At 38.2% G+C, this 20353-nt stretch overlaps 1 protein-coding gene across 1 annotated transcript in view; it reads left to right on the top strand.

Moving 5' to 3' along the window:
* Positions 1 to 20353, top strand: part of LOC150085622 (uncharacterized) — a 298691-nt gene that overhangs the window by 254335 nt on the left and 24003 nt on the right. The window contains exon 14 of the mRNA XM_090374621.1: positions 18347 to 18413. Within this exon, the coding sequence (XP_090230747.1) occupies positions 18347 to 18413 (67 nt within the window). The remainder of the gene's footprint in view (positions 1 to 18346; positions 18414 to 20353) is intronic.

Genomic DNA, 20353 nt, shown 5'->3' with positions numbered 1-20353 from the left:
TTTGGCTACTTATATAGCCCACCTTCGGACGGCCTGTTTAAAAAAAAAAAAAAAAAATGAACATCTTAAGAGCTGACTCCGCTATGTCCTGGGGTGCTGATAGCATTCCCTCTTACATCTCTATAGAACCTTAATTCGGTCCCTCTTAGATTACGGATTACCGGTTTATGACTCTGTAAGAAACAGTTCTTTATTACGTCTGAATACCATTCAGCGTAGCGTCCTTAGGATAGCTATGCGAGCTTTCAGAAGATCTCCGGGCCACAGCCTAGGTACTGAGGCAAATTAAACCCCGCTGCACCTAAGAAGAAAATCCTTACTGTGTAACTATGCAGCAAAAATTAAAATTATTCCATCTCACCTCAGCTGAGAATATCTGTTTGACTCTCCATATGTCATGCTATACCGCAATACACATAATGAAAACTCTCTTGCGGCTTTTCGATTGCAAGAGTTCATGCCCAGGTGGGACATTAACTTCCAGCATATTCTGAAGACATTTCTACTCATCAACTTCCATGGACTCAATTCTCAGCTCTTTGTGATGATTCTTTCTGAAATAGGGGAAAGGTCCCCTGCCAAATAACTTTCAGCATCTACATGAAGCCCACTCCTTGGAAAACTCAGAGAAACTACATGTTTATACTAATGGCTCCAAAGCAGACGTAGCTGTAGGTGCTGCAGAAGTTTCTTCCACCTTATCAGTAGCCATGTCTCTTCCTACTGAGTGCAGTTTCTATACCTCAGAATCGTATGCAATAAATCTACTATTAAGTTTTATTCGCACTCGGTTGCATATCTAAAATGATCTGTTTGTATCAACTAATCCATTTGCTCGTAGCACTAGATAACATAAACAATCGCCTTTTCAAGCAAGCTCTGATAAAGACAGATTCCTTAAATGCGATAACTGCCATCCAGTCTACTTTTTCTCCCTCTCATCCTATTCTGAAGCATATTCTTGCTAGATTGTCACTATCAAACATTCAACCAGATAGTCACCTTCCTCCGGATCCCTGGTCATGTCGGCATCCCAGATAATGAATGTGGGTCACAATGCTAAACATCCCGACAATGGGTCATTCTGTAATCCGAAAGTACCCTGCGCTGACTGACTACAAATCCATTATTAAAACAGCATGTAAGAAACACCGGTCTCAACTGTGGAAAACTTAAATTAATAATAATCTCCTGCGGAAAAAAAAAAAGAGACATCCGCAGCAGTTGGCATCTAGTTTCAGGAGAAGCAGGTGAGAAGTGATTCTGGAAAGACTCCTCATCGGTCGTTTCCATCCAATTCATTTGTATTTGCTTATGAGAGAGAGCTCCTCCTCAGTGTTCTTTCTGCTAATCCCCCCAAACATCAAGCATATTCTCATTGAATGTGCTCAACGATCAAGTATCCGGAAATCCAGCTTCACCTCTTATCCAACTTGCACAAACCCTTAACTTTGTCACACATTCTTGGCAATAATGCAAATTTTAAAGGACTGTTCAACTGTTTAAGATGCATAAATATATATAATAGCCTTTGATAATCATATTATGGGAGATTTAATCATGACTAAATCAAGAACAGGAAAAATATGGCCCAGGAGGTCCTTGTGCCAAAAACCTCCATTACAACAACAACTTTTCCACGTTCAGTTTCATACTTAACTAACCCTCAGCCATGTTGGATGTGGATCATACCGTTGTTGCCAAACTAACACTTACGTTGAGGTTAAGTGCTGGAATCGCACATTTAGCACTGGGGAGGGCAAGGGGAACTGCAATAATAACATGTCGCAATGTTTAAAGACCTGAACGATTTTTATTAATGGTCGTTACAAAGTAAAATAACCTGGGTGGATATTCGTCTCTTATGACCATATTCTCCATCCACCGCTCCCCAGACGAGTACCTCTAAGTAGGGGTCTTGTTATTTGGAATTGTCTTCCTGTCCTACGGCTTCGCAGAAGACGACAGATGCTGTAATTTATAACCCCGTTAACCTGTGATTACTTCACTGTGTTGGTTGCCCTTAGCCCGAAGGCCCGGCCGTTGGACTGTTCGTCTTAATGACCTCAGTGACCGTGTCGTGCTAGAAGTGACATTAACATCGCAAGTTTGCCTGGCAATGTGTGTCACGTTCGCGACATGATGAAATGTCGCCAAGTGTCTACTTGGATACTTCTTCGTCTCCATGCTTAGAGGTCGCTGCCGAGACAGATTGTGGCTAGTGCATGTCTGGGACATCCTCGAGAATCGATCAGTCATTTGACACATCAGCCAGTCAACTGAGAAAAAACAGCTTAACAAATGGAGGGATGCTTTCGGCGTGTTTCAAGTGGAATTCGGTGTAATCACTGCAGGTTGCGATTAAGATAAGTTTTTATTTGTTATATCACTTCTAAAAGATGCCGAATACAAGAAAGTTGAACTCTACTTCAAGTTATGATGATAAGCTTTGCTTATAATACCTCCAAGGACAATTATATTTATAATTCTAGGAGTAGAATTATCCCGTGCGTCTTCAATATTCTTCTTGGTTCTCACCGTGACGTATTTTATTCATTATTATCCCACAAACTTTAAGATGTCTTACGAAAATATTGGCAAATGCAGTTAATAGACGGTTGGTCTTGTTTAACAAGATGTTTCTAGGTGTTCGTTGGTTGGAGAGGATCCTTAGCACGAACTACCCTGATTATAGAGTGCTGGTTTGTATGGTACCAGATGTGATCTTTATTGTGTGTTAAGCCTATGGCTCTGAACACACATTTCAGGGATGATCTACAACTTGTACAGGCTGAAGAACAGGAAAGAACACACGATGGAATCCTTTCCCCCTTTGGCCTGAGATCGGTTTACTAGAGCCCCGATTGAAAAAGGCCTTTAGAAATCCTTCCCACTCTCCGAAGTGATTCGACAAAGTGATGAAACTGATTTACCGTGTCACAAACCACCTACAGCGCGTGCACAGACATCACTAGTGATGTTAATCCATTTCTGGAAGAAGTTCCTTCTCGGGTTTTTCACTTTCATTGGTACCACAAAATAAATCTACCATTTTGACGAACTTGCTGATATCGCCTGCTCTACCCATATCAAAACATCAGTGGGGACATCAAAGATTGTAGCTCTATTTCGTATTAGTATTATAATGAGGGGGAGGGGCTCTATTCATTCACACCCTCCCCATTGCCAAAAAAGTACTTATAGGTGAGGATCTCATACATTAGTCAGTAATTGGCTAATTACATCTTTGGACTCGATATTTTGGAAGGGTAGCTTTAATCGAAGAAAATTATTAGCCGATTGTCTCTGACGTCTTATTGTTGTCTATTTGGAGTCTTTCTTTCTTCGGGTTATACGTAGAACTTCAACTTCAGAATGAAAATCTTTAGCGATCTGTCTTGACCTCACGACAGACCAGGACGCACTCTGGCTCATTGTGGTGAGCTGAAGAGTTATCTGCATTTAAATTGTGCCTAAGAAGACCGAAGAGGAGGAAATGTAGGCGATGTTCGCTTACTTTTTGGGCTGAGCGTATACAAGTTGAAAATAGGTAGTGTTCTAATTCATTCTTCTTACTCCCAACGACTGAATGAAATTGCGGTGACTCGCTAATTGTTATTAATGAAATACGAATAACTGTTATCGTTGGTTCGCTGTCAGTAAGACAATTTTTCATTAAGATAATCAATTAGATTGTATTATGCGCCTTATTGTACTTTAGCCGGAAACAAACAAAGACTGGTAGCCCTACTCGGGTTCTAGCACTAGGCAGCACTCACCCAAATACCTCTGGCAGCTGCTTCACACCTGGAAAGCGCAATATTACACCAGATTCCAATTTTTTTCTCCTTCATTTTCACGTACATCGTTATTTTCGCCGGTGAGCGCGCAAATTTCTTTAACTAACACACACGCCTTCTTTTGAAAGAGAGAAAAACTGCGCACAATATTACATGTCATTAACCTACTTTCGGATGTGGGTAACAATAAGACGTGTTTTGCATTCTTTTTTTCATTCGTCCGTGTACAAACAGACAATGCGCATACACACGCGATTGAGAAAAGGAAGCCTCCCTTCAGGTATGGGGAAAGCGAGGCGATATACAGTCACAGAAACTGAGTGGAATTTCAAATGAAGAAGCTACACTCAGGAGAAGGAGAGAGAGAGAGAGAGAGAGAGAGAGAGAGAGAGAGAGAGAGAGAGAGAGAGAGAGAGAGAGAGAGAGAGAGAGAGAGAGAGAGAGAGAGAGAGAGAGAATGTTTATTTTAGTGAATTAAGGTCACACAAAGGGACAGAATGGATTAATTTCAACTAGAAATTGAAATATAAAGGGTTGGTTCTTCAATATTGCTTCTTTAATACTCTAACATGTTAAAGAAGAACATCAAACAGATTAACGCATCTTTGTGGTGCGTTATTCTGTTTGATGTTAGGAAATTAGATACTTACATAAAGATGATGCCGTGGTCACTGAAACTGTCATGATGATAATCGATAAATTGTAGTTGTTTATTATCCTATATAATATTTGGAAAGAGCATTTGAGAAATGCAGCGTCCAGTGCCTGTTACCTTGTGAAGAGGGAAGTGGCTTCTCATATTCAATTTTGACTATCCATAAGTGTAGAGTAAAAAGTGGTTTGTGACATTGGCACCCAGAAATTATGTGGTATGATCAGAGAAGCAAATTACAGCAACTTTTCTTCCACGAGAGTTAGTGATGGGGTTTTTGTGATTTTGTCTATCATTCATTTGAACTGGTTATAATATACATTCTCAATTCGCAAATGGGAATGTACATTTCCATAAGAATTTAGGATAATGTAATTTCCTTGCAAAGTTATGCGGGATGAAAACAAAAATATGCCCCATTTGCCAGTGTTTTTTTTTTCCCCTTTTCACCCTGTTGTCGTATAGAAACATTGCCTGAGATGATTCACCATTGTTACCCGCAGACTATTCAGAGTCACTATGGTTGATAGTGGATCAGACTCAATCCCATAAATTTTCGATTGAGTCACCCGAGAAATCGGTTGCCCATGCAAGAAGCGTGAAATGCCTTCTGAATATGTCCCGGTCAAGTGGGTGGGCACCCATAAAGCTGCTAGAAAACACCACCAAACTAAAAAACAACAACAGCATTAGGAGGCGTTCCTGATCTCAACGACTCAGATTACCAACAAAACATACTTCAGAATGCTGCCGCTACTTAAACCAAACCTGTAATCTTTCTGCTGAACACAAGTTTTACTATTTGCGAGATGTGAAAGGCAATGTAATTGATCGAAAAGACACGATTTTTTTGTCCAGTCGTCGACAATTCATTCATGACCTGATACTTCGAGAAGGAATGTCGTTGATATGCCTGCTGTCTTCCATCCGTTTGCCAACCAATGGAAAACAGTAGGAATATCACTGAAGTCAAACTCATCGATCTATGAGAAAGACATGACCCATCATGTTCCTTCCTGGTGGATTGGGGAGATATTAATACCTCTCCAGTCGAGGAACAATCGTCCCAGAATGTAACGATAATCTCCAAAAGGATAGTGCACTTAACTGCAGCCTTTTGTAGTATAGAAGGATGCATTTCTTCCTCCCTTAGAGCATTAACTTCTCCTAGCTTCAGTGGCCCTTCTCGAAAATTCTCCGAGATCGCTGTATCAATTATTTTGCAGCCATCTGATTCCTTATCATTATCTCCTCGTAGTTTGGAGGGTCATTCAGCTGTAAAGGTAGTTCCCGCGTCTACAAAAGGAGATTGGCAGCCGAGCCAAAGTACTTGTTCAGCTTGTCTGCCACTTCTGCAGGTCTTTCTACGACTCTCCCAATCCGATCAGATAAGGATCCTATCTGGTTCATTCTCATCTTTTTTTGTATTGATACGCCAAAACGACTATTTCTCTTCGTTTTTAACACAATTTACTAGTGATTTCTTGCATTCAGTTTTCGTTTGGCTACACCAGTATCTTGCAGAAGTCTGTAACGGTTTTTCTTTCGCTCAGTTAAACTCCTAATCTTTCTAATTCAATCTAAATGAACATCTTTCTTTTGCGAAACTTCAATAGAACAGATGCATTCGTAGCTTTCAAGATTCCTTTGAATACCTTCCATAACGAAGTGGTATCCAGCGGCGTATAGTCGTCTCTCCGGTTAATGAAACCCAATACTTTGATCCATTATAACCTCATCTCCCTTATTTTGAAATTAAGGCCCTCCCCTTTTCTTCTGACCAAAGAAGTCTTTTAGACGCTGTCCGTTTATGACGTTGTAGTCACCACTACCTGCTGTTGGTTCTTGCACTGTCAAATTTCAGATGCAATTTGGATTTTTGGTGAGAACCAAGTCGAGGATAATAGAGCCACCTTGTATTTTCTTTGACATTCAGGAACAAATAACAATCATCCAGATGGCCCAAAAATGTTTCCGCATTTCGTATTGCCAGTCCACAACTTCCAATCTGTAAGTCGCCCATAATGAGGCAGCAGTTTACCCACTTAGACCTTTGCAATGATTATGGCAGAGGAACGGCTAACCATCTTTGGCGTATTAAAGAGTGACATTTGCTACAGTACTTCATTTAATGTTTTTGGTAAAAAAAACAAAAAAAAACAAAAAAAAAAAACGGTTGCTGCCTTTCACTTAAAACAATAGTTCCAGGTCTGTTTACTAGTGAATTCTGCCAGCGTTTGTCACACTTTCCGCAGCACACGGCATTCCTGTTTCATCGATAGTCAGTTTATTTTACCTTTAGTGAAACAATTCATACGACTGTATAATAAATAGCAAGTACGCGTCCATTTTAGTTTAAACTTGGTAGTCGAAGTAGGACGTTGCACAGCTGGGCGAGCCCATAACATAAGTTCATCTATTAATAAAGAATGTCAGACGTAAGTAAGACATTAGTTATACTGGGTGAGGTTAACCCGTTCAGTTTTTAGGCCTTCTGGAAGTTGTCCCTCACGTGCCGTTTTAGATATACGAACTAAGCTGCTTCGAAGGTCAATTATACATAAGCCTAAAGCCACATGCAGAGAGGAATATTCATCAGCTACTTGCTTGCCTCCTTCACTTCTTCTACTTACATTTTACTGTCACCAAAGCATGTTACTGATGTTTGCCCAACAGGAGATGAAATGTGGTTTATGTCATATCAGGATTTCTGCATCGAATTCATGCTTCACCCACGAGGAGTTTTGACTTAAATCGAACATCTTTACACGGTCACCACACCAGTAGAATCATTGACCCCCTTTAATAGTTCGTAATCGTCGTGTAGGGCGTTCCCTACCACTTTGGAACGATGTCTGCGAGAGAGCGAAATCAGATGGCAGCTCTAATCAAGTGGCTTCCCACTTCGCCATCTCTGCAGTGGGCCGGACACCCTCCGGCTGCTAATCCATCGGTCGCCCAATCCTTAAAAAAAAAATCTCCCGTATACGTTGTCATAAACACTGAAGAAGATCGTAAATGTCAGTTGTTTGGTTAAAACCAAGGGAACAGCTTCATTTGCCCCTTTATGATCCACCGCAGGAGTTCTCAAAGCTTGTTCTCCTCCTTAACCCTCTTACGTATTAAATTTTAAACATATCGGGTCTAAATTATGTAAAGTTGGAGTAGACTTCACGGTTACTCAGTTTTGGGTGGATTAACCCTTAGAAACAGTTAATCAAAATGCCCATGTGGTATAAATATTTTGATGACAAGCGTATTATCTTACTGCAAGAGTGCAGTTTAGGTCTGACTAAATTTATTAATTATAACGTGAATTTTTATACGTTTGGTTACAGTCCAAATAACGAAGAGCACATCGAAGTCTTTTCAAAATGATCAGATCGAGAAATGGAAAAACTGTCTCTTAATTAAAATGTTTATTACGCTCTGAACTAACAAGCTGTTGGAGAAATCAAAGATGTTGTTATGGTTACGTGATTTTAATCGAGATTCTATCTGGCACATGGCCCAATTGGGATTACTCATCTTCACATAATGCGCAATATTATTTTTCGAATAGATTTTGACTCTGACACAATTAACGAAATTTATTATTCCACTCAGCCCTGATTAATTATACAAGACAGCGAGCTACCTAAAAGTATTATTACATAAAAACACAAACTGAATCATTCCAAGAATTTATTTTCGCGAAACCCACAGTTCAGATGACAACTTGTATCGTTCACACAGGCAATGCAGGTCAAAGAACAAAGGAACCCTATGTCACGTTCTTCGAGAACGCAGTGGGTGTGGGACCCACTTTTATTCTAACCCCATAATTACTTTATACCGAGCTATCGCAATAAATTTTAATTATTTTTGTTTAAATCTGAATTACTTTTTTTAAAGGTAAGATTGTTCCAAAAGGATATTCATTTTTTTACCCACCTACGAGGAGACCCACCTGCTCTGTACAGTGTAAGTTTTTAATTTTTTGACAGATAAAACTTTACGTCGTGAACAACCAAGTTTTTCGCTCAAGTTTTGTCGTTAAAAAAAAAGTAAATAAAAAAACGCATTCAGGGTGTAATGGTGCTGCACATGTAAACAAACTTCCGATTCAATTATTGTAATTTTCTAAGCCACGGTTATCTGTCTTTTAATCTAGCATAAAATTGAATCCTAAGATCGCAAATTAGGTAAAATTACGACTGTGAAACAATAGACGTCCTCTTTCTTCATTGCTATCTTTCGTCATCAGCTGTAGTGTGTCAGTGCGTCCTTCTATGAGTGACGTGTTTAGGCCTATTAAAGGAACACCTCTAACATGACCGAAATCTTCCTGCAGTTCTTAGACGAACACCGCGAACATAAATTGTGAGAAGGAAATCACAGACATTAAGCTAACACGCAGTGATACAAAGGTTTACTTTGTAGGTACCTCCTCCTCCTCTCTCCTATTGGCTTTCTGGAGAAGATCAGGTAATTTGTGTACTCTGAAGTGTGCGAAATCAATTTCTCCTGCCTTACGTTTCCAATGAATTTCTAAATAAGGAAATTCTCGTTTAAGTTTAACAGCAAATATCCATTTAAAAAGGATTATCGTGCATTTCTCATAAGTTTAGATTTTTTATTGTTTTTTTTAAATCTCAGAATCGGGCATGGTTGATGAGTTTGGCTTGTTCTTATGGTACTTTATACACTCTATATGGCCAATAGTGGATGTTACAAGTCCTGAAACTCGGGAAGGACCTCGAAATATAGAAATCCTGTTCCCAGAGGATATCAGCCTTAATTTATTTTTTTTCCATTCTTCCACTTTTGGACCTCATCATAACAAGATCTTCGAGTTTTGAATGGCAAATCGTACTGTTTTGAAAGTTCATCTATTTACAACGTCTAATCGCTATCACTTAACTTTTTAACGCATTTTTTCCTGCTCTTCTGGAAAGGGAGTTCATCCATGCAGCAGTATAAGTCGCAGGAAAAATAATAGGACATAGCGCGATTGTTCCAAATTGAGTTGGAATATTTCGGCTGGGAAATATATTTCTTTTGTAATAGCCAATAAAATGATCCAAGTGTGTCTGGACGTCACTCCAGAAAGCACAGTATTGTATGGTTAAATAAATTACATGAAAAAAAGAAGTGAATTTGGTGTTGTAGAGTTTGGTATGTTTGTAAACTTTCTTGAAGCATTTGCGAAGTTTCCAATTCCAAAAGAATTTGATAATCTTTTAAAAAATGTTCATTTTTCAGTGACTTTGATCTGACCGATGGATACACCTTCGATTTTGGCCACCCATGCGTGGTAGCTCTCGTTTTAAATACTGGAAGTCTTTCCATTCCTGTCCCCATAGTTTTTACGAAATTCTTCATTATAGGAGTGGTGATAAGAATGTATTTGTTTAATATGGTATGATTATGTTGATGTCCTGTTAGCCTTCTAATTGTGAGATCAGAGTTCTAGGTAGGGAATTATCTCGGTACGCTTAGAATACAGCAATTAATCGCAATACATGTATTCACTTTCATCCAACTGGAGGGTACTTTCTGGGCACTCAACTCTGTCCAATTTCGAAGCAGTGTTGGACTACTTTGCATTTCCAAGTGGTCCATGCGCCGACTAACACCAGTTTCAGAATTTTGCCCGTTCACCTTACACAGAAGAACATAAACCCGTAATTAGCGCTGCGAACTGTCACTTAAGGTTAAAACATAAATCTTAGAATAAAATTATTTCGAGGTCTAGTTTAAAAGGGTAATTATCTGAGAAAATAGCTAGACGAAGCCCCGAAACCGCAAGTCCTCATGGGAATGTTCTCACAGAATTAATATATGTGGATATTTACTCTCAGCGCGGATATTTGAGCTGCTGTCGCGCTTACTAAGCACTGTTTAATGATGATCCGAGCGTAAATATTTCATAAGGTGTATAAACATCGCGTGCTGCAGGCCCCAGGTATTGACCTCGTCTCCTATAGATTGTGTCCTTTTAGGCGGAGCTCAACATATTTCTAAGCACCTTCCGGCCATGGCGAAGCTTGTCATACATTAATTACTTGTTTATCGCACGTTGCACGTATGCACAGTGATTAAAAGCATCCTCATTATGTCTCTTAAAACGCCCAGAAATCAAAAACCGCATGCGCAGTGATATTTATTTTTGGCACTTACGGGTACATAATGCGAAGTCTGCGGAATGCTCCCCTTGCATATTTTAAACATGTTTCGTCTTCTTTTCTCCGCACAGATAAAGCGGAGAAGCGATGAATTAGCACGCGGTCGCGGATCCAAATATGGAAGTTCGCCAAGAACTGTCACCTGTTATTAAATTTAAGTTATAACGAGAAATGTCAGCAAGCTTTAAACACGTTACAACGGAGGCCAAATAAATCTTAATGTAGGAAGACACAGTATTTAAGCAGATATACCAGTGGGGGGGGGAATTCGGTGGAGAAAACAGGTTAATAGGAACGACAGTTGAAAGAGAAACGAAGCTTATCTTTCGACATCTGACATTCATTTACCACGTGAACCACAGAAAAACTTAAGAACTGTGAGAAGTAAAAGAACTGTTCGATACATTCTAATCGCGTCTGTACACTGGCCAATAGAGTGTAAACAAGAGTATTAGATGGTTGCAGTTGATTGAAACGTACATGACCTGAACAGAAACAGCAAATTGAGCTCTGAAACGTTCGCATCTAACTGTTTTTTCAGTTTTCTCTAGAGACCGATACTCCCTAGTGTCATAAGGGGGCACCTGGAACAGGAGCAATTGGTATGGGTTGATCGATTTGCTGAAAATGGCGGAACAAAGAAGGCTTGTTGCATCCTCTAGGTTGTCTCCACCGGGGAAGGGCTAATAACGCCGAGCTAGTGATCCAAATCAACCTGATCCTTCAATTAATTTACTACCATAACTTTCACAATGGGTTAAACTGGCTTTTAAAAAGCGCCGGTATCGTTCAAGAAGCCATTCCACCTGGTGGATCATTCATCTTCAATAGGTGTACATAAAGGCGATCAAATGCTAATAGCCGTTTGTCGAGAGAATTGTTTATTATCTATCCTAAATAACTTGCAAAAAGAAAGATCAAATTCTTTGTTCGATGCCCTTTATCATATTGGCCTTTATTTGGATTTTCAATTTCAACTTAGCATTTAAAGTCACAAGATTATTATTTGAAATACAACAAATTATCAGGAAATGTACGTCCGAGAGTTCCAATAATTTTGGCGTAGGATATACATAGAGCTACTTAATGTTGATATTCTAAGAGGTGTATATAAAATAACAGCTTCGTTATGTTTTCTCCAATACCGACTGGAACTACATTAGAACGGAATCTTCAATTCTGTTCTAATTAGTAAAGATTTTTATAGTGTTTGATTATTCGTGCTTTTATGATTAGACCACTAAAACTTAGAGCAAAAACGATGGGAAGAAAGAGACAGATTGATAGCAAGTTTCCACCTACACGTTTCAAGCGAAGGGGGTTGTTTTAGATATCGAGCAACGTCTCTTTGAGTGACGTGTCTGCAGGCTAAGGAAGACCCAGCTATGGAAGATATGGATTTCACATTGAGAAGCGACAAAGGAGAACTGCGTATTAGTTTTCAGTTATGACAATTGCCACCTCTAGCGAGGTCGTAAGTGGTGCTGTTGCTACATCTCATTGATATCCGTGGCACGTAGATTGGCCTCAAGCAGCCCTTTCGGCTTCCCATCTAATCCATCAGTGTAGTGCAAGTGTGGGAAAGCTACTGAAGAACCCAGTGGGTGAATGGCCTAATGAAAGGGCTTCGTCTGCCCTCGTGCTAGAGAGGTTAGGGCAGGTCTTGTGTAGGGCGAACGCGACTCCAGACGCTTGTCCTATATAACTGGAAGATTTTTGTATTATCTGTACGGAGCGGAGAGATGATGCAATTATTTTAGCATTGACAGACTAATTATGGATTCGGGAATAACGGTTTCTATGACGGCCTGTCCGTAGTCACGTAACGCCCCCGATTCCCCGTTGAATCGCAGTTGAAAGTTTTTCCTGGCTGTTAAAGGTTTTTCTTTCTTTTTGCTGGTTTCCTTTATAAGAACTAATTTCTTTCCTTCTAAAGGAACAGCTATTGTTGAAAAGGAAGATTTAGTTAGGAAATAATTAGAGACTCGACTTACAGAGGGATCTTATCTTTTCACCTCACATACAGATAGCATCAGAGTAACTTCTGTTTCTTAACAGAACTCATTCCGGTAATTGCTGGTGAAGAAGAGAAGATGAAGAAGTGGTTGGTAGCGTGTAGTGTGTGCCGAATGTTGTTAGCTTCTTAAATACTCCGATAAGGAAGTAAACGAGTGAAAAACACTCAAATGATGGATGTGCGCACATTTGCATTGGAAGCTCCATTTTGTTTTTAATCTTTACAGTGCAAACTTGTCTGCGTCTGTTATATAGGATTATAAATCACACCAGACCTCCCGTATTTTCAAACAGATAAGGGCCAAATATGAATGTTCGTCTTCAGTTTATTGCATTTGTCTCTTTGTAATATTACTGGCGCTGTAGGACTTCAATTTTTTTTTTCCAAAAGAAAGAACTCATCCCTATTGGGTTAAAACAAAATTTGAATATCGACTCCGGTTACTCAAAAAAAAATAATAAATAAGTTTATTTTAGATATCGATAACTTTTTGCATAATAATATAATATTTTTGTAATAATAATAATAATATTTTTTAAAAAATCAAAATATTTATTTAAAATCTAATTATTATTCCAAATATAATCATTTAGTAACTACATATCTTATTTAATTGTATGCTTTTATTTTAAAATTTTTATTTAAAATTTTAAAATTATTGATTTTCGGTTTGTAATCTAAAATCATAACGGTGTAGTTATAGCTTATATTATATTTCAATGACGAGACTGAAGTTTGTTCCACCCAACCAAATTCAAAACAACCGAACGGGTAAAAGACCATCAGAGTCCAAATTTAAAATCACTCGTCAACTGCTACTCGTACTAGTTATTTGCATTTTATTGTCATTACTGCACCCTTAATTTCTTTCTTTCCATTTCTGTAATGCTTTTTTGTTAAGGAATGAGGAAATGGATGTATTCGTAAAGTCATTTTAAGGGAGCGCCTTGGAAAGAAAACTAGCGAGATTTCTTTTTGTGTATTATGCAAGGGTAGGTTTTCCAAAGGCTTTAGGTGTTTTGACAGGTATTTCTGATTACTGTGGCTCCACAACAAATAGAAGTAAATTTAAATTTATGAGCCATTTAAGACAAGCAATTAGAGATGGTAGGAAGTGTGCCATCAGGCGATTTTTGGGCAGACTTCATACTTAATAGACTAAATAATGTCGATGTTTTGCATTATGTTTTCACAAAAAGCTGTTACAGAATGTACAATTCGTTTATGCTAACGTTTTCGCGATTATTATCTGAGAAAAATATATTTATCTTCGAAACTTCTACAAAGCTTGCGTCATAGCTAATATTTCGGTACCGCTTTACCGGTAAAAGAAAAATTAGACAGTTGGGTCGTAAGTTTAGTAATCCATCTTTCATCCGTTCATCGCACCCTCATTGTTCACAATCTCCCTTTTTCTTTTCTGCTATCTCCTTCCTTAATTCCCCTCTTATACAATATTATGCCCACACGACTGCGCCACAGTACCAAACGTATCTGTCAGTTTTCACCATGGTTAGTCAAACCCACGACAGTCTGAGTCGAGCAGTAAACGAGTTACAGGAAATATCTTGACGTAAATTTTCTAATCTCACGCTGCGTCCACGCATGGATATATTTGCTAAGCCCCATGGGAGACAATGGAAAGTTTCAATAATGAAAATGAGATACACATTACCATGCTCACAGTATAACTAACCTTTCCACTGCCCTACATAACCCACCAATGCACAAAATGAATTTAAAGAGGACTTCATCCATCTTGGCGTGCAATACTGCTGTCATTTTGGCATTTGTAAGACGATAAAAAGGCATACCGTGGTATGCAATGCGTGCCGTAGAATATCCCCCTCCAGTGCTTATTATCCGGGGTTGAAAGATGTGGCTGCGATTACCCCATAAACCTTGCGTCCCTTTTGTTTTATCTGGGCGTACATCACGCAGGACTCTTTTACACTGGTGTGCAAGTTATTTTCTTCGACCCCCCCTCTTCCCCTTTTCTGTTTGATTATTACTTACACACGCGAATGGAAGATTTAAGAAACAGTTGTCACGATTCGCTCTCTGAGCTCGCTGTTCTAAGGGGATTTCCAAGGAAATAGTTGGCAAGTATAGTGCTAACTTAGGTTTCTGCAACAGAGAAACCAATGGACGTGTTGATACCACCTCATTTCACGGACCAATTTAACACACCCAATAGAAAATATTCGAATTCCACTTGCCTTTCTGAACTGAAGGATTCATTTAAATAGGACATTTCTTTGAAAGTTGAACAACACCCTTTTACCTTTAACCGTAGTTTGTTTGCATATGATTTTATCTGCGCGTTTTTCTTTAATTGTTTTTATTTATTTATATTATACAGACATGTAAATAAAATTGGGGAAGGCACAGAGGCCATTTTTAGAATTTCTCACCATAGTACGGACTGCATTGAGAGTACAACCATCCAAAATACCCAATTGGTTCATTTCTTATATTAAAAATTGATATAAAAAGAATAGAAAGGTATCTAAAAGATTTATATTTATTAAATTGCATTAAGAATGTAGTTTACAAATTTAATTATTAGAATTTTAAATTTCATTTTAAAAACAATTTTATAATAATAATTATGTAGTTATTAAAGTTAAATCATGCAACACGTAAAACAGTGAAACGATCTTCCACTGATCAGAACATCTAGCAAATCAGTAATGGTATCATCATAATCAACAGCATCATTTTAAAATCGCAATAAAGATTTGTTTATAGCTGCTCTGACAGTAGTTGGAATAGATGGATTGTCGACTGATTTACTTTAGAATAAACCGATATTTAGGTTTGTTTTGCCCGGTCAGTGTGACTCAGAAGGGTGATGCTGAATTAGAAATAAAAACTAACTACGGTTGGCAAATGAATCGTGCATGAAACCTGTATGTAACATTCGAGTTTGACCGATACATTTAATATACAATTAACACTGGAATCTTAAAGCAGCGAATAAGAACAGAAAAAATAGACTTCAACGAACCAGCGAAGGAACGAGTTTAACAAACAAATCGCCAATCTTAGATGTAAAAACAACAGAACATCCAGTGATTTTCATGAAATAATGTATCTTAATTTAATTTAATTTTATTTTTCCTTCCTTCCTCATTATCTTGGTTCGTATTGCTGACTTCCTAATTACCAGAAAGCACTCCTGCATGCGGACAGACTGAAGTGTTTCTTCCACGCAATAAACAAAAATAAATGCAATAAGTTTTAAATGTTTTCATAGGAGGGATGATGAGCGTTTCTCTGAAGACACGCAGGTCCGAGACCTTTCTGCTTGTTTCCGTTAATATTAAGAATAATTTTTTTGCCTATTGAAAAGCAGACAAGGTTGGGGGGAAAGACAAAACAAGTTTTCCTAATTAAACCACCGCATTTTCCGTTATTCTGCCTGAGGTTAAAAATCCATGCTAGTCAGAAACATTCGTCTGGTTTTCTGTAGGGAGGTATTCTGGAAAACGGGTAGTATTTTGTTGCACGTTCCGAAGAAGAAGAAGAGCAGCAGCGTTCCGTCTTCCTTTATTCCTGACGGATGATACTGCAGATAACAAAGAAAATGACGTGACCTGTTTTGATTATGAGAACTGACTGGCAGGGAGGGAACAATGACCGCTACGTCCTTTGACAGTGGTTTAAACGGAATTGAAGCGCTTGACCATCCATAAACAAAGGCATGGCAACAGGTAATTCACAGATTTCCTTGTTTTTCAGGAGAAATAACGCGCCTTATTTCACAGCTTATTACTAAGCGAGTAAACGCTGTATTTTTTTATTTTAACTTCTGATTAGCATCGGGATCTAATTCAGAATGAACTGTCGACCTTGATGAATTAAAATTACCTGTTATTTTTAATGAAATTAATTATATTTCTACTTAATAAGTTTTACTTTATTTGTCGACGGAGTTGCATTATAATTGATTAAGTTTCTGGGTACCTCCAATCTGTAATATTTCCTTTACTCAATCCACTTATCCGACCCGTCGATTTTAAGGTTGATGGGCGGTAAGAAGGCAATTCAGTTTCTTTGAGTTACGATTTTAAAATATGCTGGTGGTCTTCAGAAATGCATTAAGGAACACGGAAAAAAGATTTAGAGAATAGGGGCTGAAAAACAAAAACCTTGTTTTTGGTCGTGCAAGAGCTACCTTATTTGCAATTTTTTTTTTTTTTTTTTTTTTTTTTTGAGATGGAACTCCGTGCAATCCAGTTGTGGATTATTACACTAGAAAATTTCGAACGTGCTCCTTCGAAACTTCGATCTGGCACTATTTTTTAGAGCGAACTAAATGAGTTCGTTCGCCACAACTAGTTTGTGTTTATATGATCACTGGAAGGGTGTTTTGTGCAATTTCTTCAGTTCTATTGTAGATTCCTGTTTACACAAAGAATAGGAAGGATGTAGTAATAAGATTCGGGAGGATGCCTCTTATTTGCATAAGGTGTGAGTACAAAGCAGTGGAATTTTTGTGCTAGAATATGTATGCAAGATCCCAATAATATAAGATCATCCAGATGACCCGTATACATGTCTGCCTAGCTTTAAAAAGCTTACTATAGCTGTAAGCAGAATTGTAAATACGATTGAAATAATTCCACCTTTTTTCATCTCCTGTGTTGAAATCAATCTGTGGTGTTTGTTTTCCACACGGAAGTTTTCATGAGTAGTTACAAAGAAATTGTGTGATCGATTTTTTCGAAGACGTGTTTAATTTCATTTTGCTTACGGTTTCAGGTTGTAATGTCTGCGGAAAGCGTATTTTTTCTCATGGCCAACAGCCTCGAGTAATATATGTTCAAATGGAAATAATTAGGCCGAATGCGTAAAGTTTCTGTATAAAGTTCGGTACCATACAGAGACTTCACATTCATTAGAAATAAACGAGCAGTGCTTGCAGATTTGAATATGAATGGGGAAAGGGAGCATAAGTCACTCGTTCACAACTTATGCTGTTAATGTCTTTTTTGTTTAACTCTGTATATATAAAATAATTAACATAAAATAGATATTATTTCTTCCCTTTGCCAATTATAATGAAGTTATACACCGTAATTATTCCATTTCAAACAATAAACAGCCTCTTTTGTCTCGTATATTATCTATATATATTTTAAAAGCTAATTAAATGGTGGCGCTACCACACCTCAAGTCAAGTGGTGCACTGTATGCTACGCTAAGGTGTTTAAGAAGTTTGTTTCAGTACTAGAACTGTTCTCATAACTAAAGGGAGTTATATGAAGAAACAACCAAGCCATCCTTGATATGTAAAGTATTTTAATAACAGATTATCAAAATCAAGCAGGAACGTATCATTTTCTGCTTTCTTTTTTTTTTTTTTATGTGAAGCAAACCCTCGTAGCAATTACCTAATGTTACCCCCACTTCCTTTACCCTCCCTCAGTGCAAAGAAAGCCGAATTGTAACAAAAAAATAGGGAGAACTGACCTTCAATTAAAATTTGTAACAGGTCACATTATGAGTGATCCGGAATAAAAACGTAAGCTTGAATTTTTGTCTGATTTTTGGCACCTTAATTGACTGTAAGAACTTATTATTGGACTTATTATTAATATTGTAGTTGATGATAGGACATTGACCAGCTATAGACTTATCTGATAGGCCATCATTCACAAACAGAGCTCCTAATATTTGGATATTTTTCTTATTTAACCCCTAGGGTGCAGAAAGGAAAACAAGAGACGAAGAGCGGAGACAAACCAAGCGGAAACTCACAGCTACGGGCAGTAAGTACCTTTACGTTATTAGCATGAATGTCGAGAGATAGAGATAGGAATCTGGTTTAAGGCAAAGATGATGGTTTTTAGAAACAGAGGCTGCAGAACGGATATCGGCAATAGCAATTAATTCACTTAGCTCGATCTATACGTTGCTCCAGGGGTGGGACCATAATAGTGTATTAGGTTAATGACTTCACCTGGAGACGCATCCACAATCTGTTCACGTGTTTGGGTGACGTCAACTACATTTCTTGCACGGAAGAGGTTTGTATTAATAACAGTGATTGAAGATGGGTGACACTTATCTTGTTCTTTAGCGGTGCGTGCAGGATTTGTGCAAAGAAAACGAACTAGAGGCAAGCTTGTTGCTATCTGCGGTTTTTTTTTCTTTTTTAATTTCGATAGAATCTCTCGTAATACTTGTACCAGCTACGTCTCTGGTGGACAAAACTCAAATTCCTTCATTTCTCTTATCTGTTTGTCCGGTATAAGGCTTTAATGATAACTTTTTTGTTGCACCTGTATACTTCCTGAAGGGAGGGAAAAAAGTCATTTTCAGACACCGAAAGATGTAATAAAATCAAACGCGGAATGCCATCTTCAGAGAGAATCGTGGGCTCATTAGCGTTTCGAAAATAGAAAGTTAGGTGCAAGATCCCCACAGGCGAGGTATTTCACGATCCAAAACACAATGGAGGGCAAGATTGATGGACGAATAGTTGCTGACCTTAGAATCAAAATAAGAAACAGTCTAGGAGAACATCTCAAAGAAGAAGAAACGGAGCATAGAAACAGGAAATAAGGAGCGATGAATAAAAAACATATTCTGAATTATGAGAAAACCATTTTCACGCGGAGCAGATTTCAAACACCTGGTGGTTTTGCCTGAAGTGCTTCACTTCAAAACTTCCACTTCAGTGAAGAAAATGATCTTGAAAAGTAGAGGACTGAACTCGGATGCGTTTCCCAGTTAGTGAAAATTAATCATTCCAGTTGATCGTTCTGTTTCGAAGGAATTTGCCATCAGCCGCCACTTTCCAGTTGTTAAGCCCAACACAGGGAAAATTCGACTAAGAACCACCTTTTAACGGTTTCGCTAACTGTATGTAGGCACGCTAAAAATAGCGCATTTCTTTCTCTTTGTATGAAACCGTAATCCATGAAACGAAAACATTTTAAATCTGTTTCCAGCATGCATTGGATGAGGCCATCTAAAAATAACTCTTAATGAATGCTGACCCCATCTTTTTCATTTCTACTTTGAAGAGGTTTCATTATTGCGAGGAACCGCCCCCCAAGAGGATTTCAATAGCTGATATTAACTTTTGTGTATGTGTCGCGAATAGGAAAGTTAGAGGTCAAAAATAAAAGGTCACGAACTTAGCAGTGGATTCTTTGACAACAAACTGGATTCTGAAGACCTCGCTGGCTTTCTTTTATGCGAGGTGCCACCTGGGCAACGGGAAAGAACCTCTGATGGAGTGTTTGCATACGAAATAAAGTGAAGCTGCATGTGAATTGTATGTTAATAGACGACTACCGTTCTGTTATTTCTTCGCGGAACACGCTGTTTATTCATAAGAAGAACAGGCAAGGTCACGCTCTCTCTGTGCCCTATGAAAAAATGAATCATGACAAATCATCACAGGTGACCTAGATGGCGCTATTTTAACCTATTATAGAGGATTAGAATACATTGTTCGAAGCGTTAAGATTGGGTCATAAAATGTATTTAAAACTACATAAAACTAATGCTGAAGTACGCAGTGCGTTACATTTCAGGCACTTTTTTTGTCTTTCCTAAATAAAATTATTTTTTTTTTCATTTTCTGTGATTAGTATGCGAAGGCGCCAAAAAACTGCTAAACTAAAGTGTGAATACAATTTCTGTAGGCTCAGAGATAGGATTAGGACTGTGATAATTGATTTTTGGTCCCTATCTATTG

This window comes from Mastigoproctus giganteus, chromosome 5, assembly GCF_048544385.1.
Source record: "Mastigoproctus giganteus isolate SK-2022 chromosome 5, ASM4854438v1, whole genome shotgun sequence".
In the NCBI taxonomy this organism is placed as follows: Eukaryota; Metazoa; Arthropoda; class Arachnida; order Uropygi; family Thelyphonidae; genus Mastigoproctus; species Mastigoproctus giganteus.
Note: the sequence above shows the minus strand (reverse complement) of the source record. Positions and strands in the feature narration are given on the sequence as shown.